This window comes from Trachurus trachurus (assembly GCF_905171665.1).
Source record: "Trachurus trachurus genome assembly, chromosome: 21".
Classification (NCBI taxonomy): Eukaryota; Metazoa; Chordata; class Actinopteri; order Carangiformes; family Carangidae; genus Trachurus; species Trachurus trachurus.
The window spans coordinates 24,033,025-24,043,308 of NC_139899.1; the positions used below are offsets into that span (position 1 = coordinate 24,033,025).

The 10,284-nt window shown below is 43.0% G+C and overlaps 1 protein-coding gene across 1 annotated transcript in view; it reads right to left on the reverse strand.

The window, feature by feature from the left end:
* Positions 1–7,013, reverse strand: part of sema5ba (sema domain, seven thrombospondin repeats (type 1 and type 1-like), transmembrane domain (TM) and short cytoplasmic domain, (semaphorin) 5Ba) — a 106,577-nt gene extending 99,564 nt beyond the window's left edge. Inside the window, exon 1 of the mRNA XM_083997373.1 lies at positions 6,791–7,013. Within this exon, the coding sequence (XP_083853499.1) occupies positions 6,791–6,974 (184 nt within the window). The 5' untranslated portion in view covers positions 6,975–7,013. The remainder of the gene's footprint in view (positions 1–6,790) is intronic.
* Positions 7,014–10,284: the final 3,271 nt, after the last annotated feature.

A 10,284-nucleotide genomic window follows, 5' to 3' on the forward strand; every position in this document is an offset into this window, starting at 1 on the left:
CAATGGAGAACAGCAGGACGTTAGAAAATATCGATGTGATTGATGAGGAGTGGTCACAGTTCTCTAACAAGCTGCATCACTTAATTTTTTTGCATCTGTGACCTAATTAACGACGACCGTGAGGGTAAATGACATTCTCCTTTGATTGCTACAAGTCTAAACATCCCTGTAGATGAAGCTGTGCACAAAGCACACTGCACACCAAATGTCAGCTAAAGTTTATGCTGCATATACATCATCCCTAAAGTATCTTAGTTGAGTTACTGTATTTGTTTTTAAATGTAACATTAAAGTGTCAAGTCTGAGCTTTACTTTGAACTATATCAATAAAGTACTACAGTATGTGGGAGATGTAGTCCTTTAAACACATAGGATCTGAAGTTTACTAGGAGTTCAAGAGTAAAGAGAGAGAGAAACACTGTAGAAAAGTTAATGACTTCATGAAGCCTTTAACTCAACTCCTCAGTCGAACAGCTTATTTGCCATTTTCTAGTTTTCTTTAAGAGTCCTCAAGTGCTGACTTTGTCAAACCAGCAACTTTTGATCTCTGTCGTTTTTGTTTTGACTCTTTATTATTCCCTTCACATGCATGTTCACCCCTTTGCTCATATTGACAGACAGCTCCAACTTACTCAAAAAGGCAGCGCTCAACTCTCAATCAATCAACCCGCGAGAACTAAAGTTGAAGTACACACAGTTGCCAAGGAAACATCTATTGCCTAACTTCAGCAATAAAAGTCTATAAGGCAAATATTTTCTGACTGATGTAATCGTGGAAAAAATTAAAGCTGAAAATTAAGTTTCATTTCAAATTGAATGTGCTTCAGCAATAACTGAAGGACAAAGGATATATAACTAATAACAGTTATATATCCTTTGTCATGTCATGTACATCATGTACAAAATGACTGTCTATATATCATGATATAGACAGTCGTTGGTTAAGAGATTTTCATGTCAAATGCCAAAATACAGGTGGAAGTTAGTCAGGCTTTTAAAGGGAATGGGAATTGGAACTGCGATTGGTTTATTGGATGTTACATTCCCACGAATGAACAAAGACATGGACACACCTCAAATACCTTTGCACCATGTGTTTCAGACCATGAACTTTCCTAACAGTCCCTTAATCTCCCCAAAAATGAGGAGTGTTAACACAAACACATTTTTACTGGATTTCACTTTCAAAAGGAGAACAAAAGATGCATTTTACCCTTTTGTTTTTGCATGGTTTTCACTTTGCTGCTCAGAAAAGACATAACGTAATTCAATTCTTGACTGGAGGCTTGTGCATGAAGTGTTGAGGACGCGTTACCAGGTGTGACCTTTGCAGCCTTTATTTCACCTGCTGAGGTGAAAAATTACCAAATGCATTTGCCACGTCTGATGTCTGTGGTATCCAGGGAGACAGAAGACGGCGCAATCACAGAAAGACAAAAGAGAGCAATTTTCCCCACTGCCTGTCCACTTTTCAGTTAAAGTGGCAATAAAGCCTTTAAATGTTTTCTATTCTCCGATCCTCTTTGGTATCCCTCGAGCCCGCATGCGATATCCTGACACGCCATCAGTGAGTGAGAGACCGACCGGCTCCAGCAGCATGCTAAACTCAGCCCCATTCAAGCTGTCAGATTGAACGCTGAAAAACACGCCACACAGCTCCAATTAGGCCCTCCACTGTAATCAGGAATGAGATGGAAAACTCAGACAGGTGGCAAACTAAGAGGAGAATATCAAATAAAGAATGAGATCAGAGAAAAGTCATGGTAAACATTTCTCTTTTAAGTGAAGAGTTATGTCTTAAAGAGGCTTCAGTCTCATGACGCTCAAGAGCCCCTTCGGATGGCGGCACGGCAGCTAAACGACAGCGCCATTACCCAAACGATGAAAGAGATAGAGGGACTCATACAAAGTGTGCAATACATTTCTCTGCCTATTATGGAGCAACAAAAAAAAAAAAAGGAAAAGGAAAAAGAGCAGGCAGTGAAAAGGCAAATGATGGAGGGAGAGATTCAGAAAGGATGGTGAAAAGGAGAATTTGAGCAGAGAAGCATGAAGAGGAGAAGGAGGGGGAAGAGGAGGAGAGGAAGAATGAATGAGAAAGGAAGGCAGATAAGGGAGGTAGAGAGAGAAGAATACCGGCAGGCAAGAGGATAAGAGAGGGCATAAAAACCAAATGGGACAAGGAAAAGGCAAGATTTGCAAGGTAGTGAACAGGAAATGAGCAATGACACTTGTTGTTCTCCTTCATCTCTCTTCAGAGAGGAACATTGCAGTGATTTGTGCCGAGCAGCAGCAGCAGCAGCAGATGACACACACTGTGGAGCCATCAGACATCTCCTCCTCCTCCTCCTCCTCCTCCTCTGTAAAGACGGGAGCGAGACCTGAGCCAAAGGTCTAATTTCCCTCTATTACTTTCCTATACATACTCCCTCATGGAAAGAAAAAAAACCTTGTTTCCTAGATGGATATAGCTGCACTGGGTCTTATAAAGGTGCAGAATTTATCTGCTTCAGTTTCAACCCAGGCTGACCCCTTTACACACTCTCCAGAACCAGATCTCTGGGCCTTATAACACGATGCACAGCCGACTCCATAACTTCCAAAAACAGACTCCATATCTAGATCCAGAGTGTTCCAGTAGCTGCCCTCATGCCATGCTCTTATCAGGCCCACGGTCTTGTGCCGCGAGCCGGTATCATCCATCTGAATCACAAGCCTGGCGACTCGTGCAGCGTGTGTGTGTGAGTGTGAGTGTGAGTGTGAGTGTGAGTGTGTGTGTGTGTGTGTGTGTGTGTGTGGGTGTGTGTGTGTGTGTGTGTGTGTGTGTGTGTGTGTGTGTGGAGGAGGATACGTGATCCCAATGCTGTGTATTCCTGCACTGATCTGTGAACGTGTTTGATGTAAAACAGCGGCACGTCGTCTGGAGCGGCAGCAGCAGCAGCCGCCGTCGTACACACAGTACAAAACACACGCAGCTGACACTTATCCACACCGTGTGTTTTTGGAAAAATAATATGCTGTCGAGGCTGACGGGGAGGATTGACGCTCGCCGCGGTGCCGCGTTCCCCTCGACTGTCTCCGGCGTGTTCCTGTGATCATAACCCACAGTGTCTGCATCGCAGCTTGAAGCAGCGTTTCTGATGTTTTTTTTAACAGCCGGTGTGAAATTATGTGTTCGCAAACTAGTGACTTTACCAATCAATAATTTAAACTTTGTTATCTGCAGCAGATGTTTTCAGTCAAAAAGTTGTAAAAAAAAACACAGACAGACACAGTTTGTGAGTATCTGGTGCAGGCAGCACCTAAAGAGACAGGTACATCCTTGAGAGCAGAAACAGAGCAATAATGCAGAGCAATTAATGATAATATTGTCAAAATGTTCTCTTGAAAATCTCCATTACTGTTTCTGAATCAATAGCTGATCATATCCTGGTCATAACAACATAACCTACTGTTTTTCAACCTTGGGGTCGGGACCTCACGTGGGGTCACCTGGAATTCAAATAGGGTCGCCTGAAATCTCTAGTAATTGATAAAAATAAAAAAAAATACTGATAAAAATATTTTTTTAACTAATTATTATTCTTTTTAAAATTATGACTAAAAACACCACACACAATCTTAAACAACTGTATTCTATACTTTCACTTTCTCGAATATAAATCGAGTTCAAATAAAATGCAGCATACAAAAATATCTGAGCTGGCGCATGACTCCGCGCTGACGGCCATGATCGCGGGGTCGCCAGACATTTGTGATGTCAAAATAGGGTCACAAGCCAAAAAAGATTGGGAGCCACTGAGATAACCTATAATTTTTTAACTATTTTATCACTAGGCCGACTAGGTAAAGATTCAGGATTTATGGGTCGACAGGTTGGTTTCTTCGTGGTGTATCAGAAAGTTTGTCCCTGACATTTGACAAATTCAAGTTGTTCTCAGTTGCTTAAAGTTTAAAGAGAAAAGAGCTGGGACTTCATCCTGATAGCAGCTCTATCAATGGACAGCTGATCCAACACACGATACAAGGTTTAAATCTCACCACATCACACATGGAGACACTAACCACCGGACAAAAACCCACTTAGCTTGCCATTCAAACGTAAAAAATATATATATAAATAGACGAAAAACAAACAAACAAATGCAATTAGTGGCTGTTATGGGGATATATAAGATGTGCACAAGCAGCTGCATGCCCATAGTAAAAAATCTTCTCAGCCAGCGTTCAGGTCTCCTCCAGGTGACTGCGGTAGCGCTTCAACAAGCCGCTATAAAACGCTCATCAATCACCGAAGCTAATCTCAGGTTCTCGCTGACACTTTCATTGTGCAGGCCTTTTCTATACGGCTGCCTCCACATAATGCCCCTGCTCTGCCTGCTTTGACAGACCAGCGGCCCTGCAGCTCCCTGCCATGAGAGCCATTCTCAAGTGGCACGCCTTTGAAGTGAAGCACCGGTGGAGCCGGGGCTAATCTGGACATCTGGAGGGGTTTTTTGGCGGGGTAACACTCGGCATAAAGGTGACCCCGGCCCCGGCTTTGAGGGGGAATGAAAATAGCCGTTTCACTGGTTTCGTGAATTGAAACTCCAATGAGAAGAGATTCCACTTGTCCAACTTAAAGCTGCTGTTACAAGAAAAAAAAGAAAAAAAACATAACAAAAAAGAGACCAAACGGCACAAAGCTCATTATGTCCATCCTCAGTTCCATTAGCCGGAGTTCAGACCAACAACACGGGTGACGTAGCAGGAGAGCAGTATGACCTGAAGGAGAAACATTACTGCCAGCAAACAAAAGAAAAATCCAAAAGTACTTCCAGAAATGTCTCCAATATGGTTTCGAGGAGGAGGAGTAGAGTATATTTCTAATCAAGAACCCCCCTCCTCAGCCCCTCTCTTCAATTTTTTCCTGTTTTTGTCCTCCATCCCACCCCAGCAATATTTTTCGATCCTCCAATCTTCGGTCACCCACTTTCGGAAGAGGGAACACAAACAGCCCTATTCAAAAATAAACACAGCAATTTTTGTGTGTGTTTACCTTTCATTCTGCCGTATCTATCTGCCATTCTCTGGCCCCCAAACTGCTCTGTTCCATTTCACGCCACGAGGAAGACCTTGTTTCTTGGCCCACTGTACAGACGAATGGGCTAGATAGTGAACGCCATTATTTCTCCACAATCACTTCTATCTTGTCGCCCCTCTTGCTTTTTTGTTGTTCTTTTATGGCTGCACACTGACCTGCCTCAATGCCAAATTGTCACGTATTGTTACAACTGGCACATCGATATGGTTATGAAAACAGTTTATTTTGTGGCTGTGAAAAGTGGCGTGTATGGAGTGTGTTTCCATGCATGGAAAAAATGTGATCAGAGGTTGATATACAATACAGCAAACACTTCCCTTATAATGCATGACTGCAACACATAACATATGTCTGCACTGTATTTCACTGATGGGAGAGTTTTTAAAGTACAAAAGGAGCAGCCTTGCTTTAAGGTTGATCCCATTGCCACTTCCTACTTTATAATTGTACGTGTGGGTCTGTAATGATGAATGAATGCATCTGTGGTGCATTTTGAAAATAACTTCTGCTTTTACATCAAAGAACCTTGTGGTGATTTACCATCAAAGCTCTGCTGAACAGTTTCACATATTAAATATCTAGTATAGCTCAAGCTTTTTTTGTAGTTTTGGCCCTCAATCCTGGTATTTATTATAACACAGACAAAATTAGCATAATTCTTTATAGCAACGTCCCCTTGAGTCCCACAGAAAATAATATCCATGTTGAGCCATTGTTTAATTATCATGTTGTCAGTCAGTGCATTTACATCTTTCAGATTAAAAACCCAGTTTCTGTAACTGGTGTAGGCAATATTGAAACCCAGATACCTTGGAGCAGCCTTATTCTGGAGCTATTTACTGCTATTTATTTATCTATCTGGTCTGCAATCTTTACATTTATGAGAGGTACAGTACATCCTCAGGTTGTTTGTCTCTATATGTCAGCCCTGTGATGGACTGGCCCAACCTGGGATTGACTCCAGCCCCCCAGCAACCCTGCAGAGATAACCAGTATATGGCCAATGTCTGCATGGATGGACAATACATCCTCTGAGCCGTGTTACATCTTCAAGGCAGCCTGGCCATTAGAATAACTCAGGAACTAGCAGTAGCTGGTTAGCATGCTAACTTCAGCTGAATGTGCCAAATGTGTTGCTGACAAACTGTTGCTAATCCCAAACACAGCAGGAGAGGAAATTGGATGGACTCTTGTCAGAATGTGCCAAAATCAACTTTTGAGAGGATTGGTCATTGATTGTTTGCATTGTATCATTGTTGTTTATCTGCAGACAGCTCTTGGTGACTTAAGGTATAAAGTTTGATGCTGGGCTCATACAATTTCTTACCGAGTTCAAGAGATACAGTGGGAAACTGTTAAATAATAACATTGGCTATATGTATCAATAGCAAAACTTACAAATACCGTAGCTAATTTAGCCAGGTGTACATGACAGTGGCTACTCAGATGGAGCTGTGAAAAAAAAGACCCTGTATCCATATAATTAAATATTTGGTCCAAATAGAACTGAAACAAATATAATGTCAAAATAAGTCCCCCATGTCTGAACAGAAAACAGAAGTGAAGTGTGAAGTGTCTGATTACTGCTAAGCTGTATGAAAATGTAGATTTTACAGTGAACATAGCCTGAACCGATGTTCTAAAGTCGAATATAAATAGTGTATGCAAAGCATGATCAGATGTTTATAAATATAGATGATGTCTGACCTTGGATGGAAACCTTCGGATGTTCTTTCTTTGTGCACTCGGGATGGGTCAGCGGGTCAAACAGTGACGGGGTCGGGGTCGTCTGGACTGACTTCTGTGTGAAAACAGCCGGGAGGAGGAGGAGGAGGAGCAGGGAGAGGCCAGCCATAGACAAAGGTGTGGACTCCTGCGAGGACGCTGTCATGGTGATGACCTCTCCTCTAACTGCCAAGGTGGGCCTCTGGGATACAGCTGGGGAAGAGAGAGGAGACGACGACTTCAGCACCTCAATGCAACATTTTTTTTTTTTTTTTTACATCTGGCTTCAAAGACAGGGAGCTCTCTCTCCCTCTCTCTCTCTGAGTCACTTCAAAATCATTTCTTCCCTCAAACTTTTAAATTCCTGAGGGCTTCCGGCTCCGAATCCAGCATGGAAGAACAGAGAGCGAATGAAAAAGTAATGCAAAGGTATAAAATTTTGGTTAAAGGACATAAACGTGGGATGAAAGCAGGGATGTTAGGTAACTAGTGGGTGGCTGGAAAGACGAGATATAAAGCTGAGTAAACTAAAATACAGGAGAGAGAGAGATGTGTGAGAGTGTGAAGGACAGAGAGTGGAAGAAAAAAAAACTGCACAAAGAACTCTTGCGCTTCAGCGATGAGAGCATCTGAGAGAAGTGCCTCACCTCTAACCTGCAGATAATTATTTAAAATGTGCAATTAAACTAGGGAAGTTTTAATGGCTGATTAAAATTGGAAAATTGAAAGCAATAGTGGATTGTTCAATGAGGCGTTCGCTTGCACAAGGCAATGAAGCAGAAAGGAGTTAACTTAAAATTTGTGGCTCTTAAGAGATGTGCTGTAAAAACGTTAGCGTGATAATTTACTCTTAATTCCTGTGCTGCACGAAAAACATCGTTACAGCACGTGTGATTCATACCAACACATGAATAATACCCAGTCATCGTCTGACCTCCATAGTCTTGCATTATGTAAGCAGCCTCAGCCCAGCAGACAGAGAGACACGCACGCACATACGCTCTGCTTGTGAGCAAATGTAATCTCCTCCAGTCATAACATATGAGTCGGCCGTGCAGAGCTGAAACCAGCAGTTCATCATCCTCCGCCCTGCGCTCCTTACAATGTTAGCTTAGCGAGGTGTAATATCATTAAAGTAGATTAAAAACCGAGAGCATCAACTTTCTGCAGCACTTTGGCTGGGTTACATCTCTCTGTAGTGTTTTCCTTTGCTAATGCGTCAATCAATAACAAATTATTAGCTTGGTTGAGTTGCAAATCAACCATATTGCCCTGCAATCAATTATCCCTCTCACTACAGCTGGTAACTAATTAGGCAAATGCACACGGTGCCTATGTTTGTCATTGCAGTACAGTGGAGTCAACAGGACCAGAGCTACTGCCAGATAACACACTGTTGATGAGACAGGTGGAAATATTCACTGTGCCGGGGCTGGAAGCCTCTGCAGGCCCACACCTCACTGCTACTGCTACTGTTACTGTTAGGATCCACTCAGAGTGAAAACATAACTGTACGTAAAGGAAGCACCGGTGTTGACACTGATGTGGTGTCACAGATAAATGTGAGAGTATGAAATTCAACTTAAAGAGTCATTCAGACATGTGGTCCATTTGCTTTGTTCCGATTCAGGGGATAAAACAAACGATACACACAGTAACAGTCCCAAGCGGTCCAAAGTTGCAAACAAATAATATTAAGCAAAGATTTCTGACCAATGACAGAACAGTTGGTTCGCACAAACTTTTTGGTGCGAACCAACAGTTTGCACCAAAATCTTTCCCAAAAGGAGGAGGAGTTTACCTGGGAAAAACAAAAACCATGTAATAGAGGTCTCAGCAGGTCTGATAATTAAAACCTGACCCAGCCCGACCCATATGTATATATTTTCTGCCCAAATCTGGCAAAAAAATAAAAATAAAACAAAATAAAACCCGACCCAACCTGAGTCATCCCTATATATTTTCCAAGCGAACCGCTCAAGGGCTTGAATGGACGCGGGCTGAGACCACCCCCCTTCCTTCTTGGTGATCTTGGCCCACTTGTTTCATCTCACATCCAAGCACAACAGTTGTGTTCACATCTGCCCCAGCAAACCGAACCGATCTTTGGGGTTAAACGCTCCCTGTTTAGGAACTACGCCTCCAAACCAGCCAGGTCTGAATACACCCTTAATGATGCATCCATCAGTTTCAAGCTCCGTGCCCTCTCATCATCATCACCATCATCATCTCAGATACAGACCCATTTCACATCCTGTTAGACAAGGCTTTTTTTAAACTTCCACAATAACACATTTATTGTCTTAGAAATGATGTTTGCATCAATAGAACCTCAATCACATGCACACGTTCTCTCTTTTTCCATCCAGACTGAAATGTCACACGAGCAGAGAAAAAAAAACAACAAAACACATAAAATGTTAATCTCCTCCACTGTGCACACGCAGGCCTCCAGCCAGCAGCTTTACTCCACTCATGCAGACACATCTCCCATTTTCAAAGAGTTGTTTACAGAGCAAGCATGAGTGCCCGAGTGTGTCATCAAGTCGAGACCCTCAAAAATAAAATCATGCCATGCTGACGTATCGTATTGTGTGTCACCCCCCGCTGCCACCACTTTCTTCTGTGCACGCGAGCTGTCGGCGTCAGAGCCATTTGATCCGCTCCTGTCAGCTTCAGCTCAGAGTTGATGACTGATCTTGTCTCCCGTTCGCACACAGTGAATCTGCCCAACGACCACGTAAACTATCTTTTAGCCCTAATTGCCTTTTGCCTGCCTGCGTTTGGGTTCTGTTACCTGTTAACCGAACCCCACGGCGGGATGGTGTTACAGTGTGATCGTGTGACGTTCGAGAAGTCATGCTCTGTTTTCTCTGTCTACGTCTTAACAACAAAGTGACACTGGAGGGTTAAAGGAGGTGATCACATTAGGCGCGTTTCCACTACAGGAACTTCGGGGTAATTTTACGGGGCTGGGACCGTTGGTGCGTGTCTCCACTGTAGGAACTTCCCCCACAGGGCCGCTTACAGGAACCTTTATGGGGCCGAACGGAGTCCCTGCCTGGGGATGGGTACTCGGATCGGCCCTGAAGAAGTCCTGGTGGGGCTTGAGATTTACTCTGTGCTGATTGGTCAGACTCAAAGCAGGATGTGACGCTAAGAGAAAGCCCTGAAATAAACGGCATTTTAAAACCCAACGTTACTAAAAATGGAAAAATGGCCGGAAAAGAAGAGAGAATAACTCAGTAAAAGACAAGAGTAGCAGTAGGCCTGGTAAAAAAGTGTGATAAATACGCAATCGCTGGATTACGTGATGATCGAGACGACAATTTAAAAAAACTTTTTTTTATTTTAGAAAGCGTCTATACTGCCAGCAGTAAAAAAGAAAAAAACCTTGTTGGACAACGACCTCGCGATGATCGAAACTGTTGCACATCGCCATAAGAGCCCGGTGGGTCCTGTCTGCAGTGGAGACA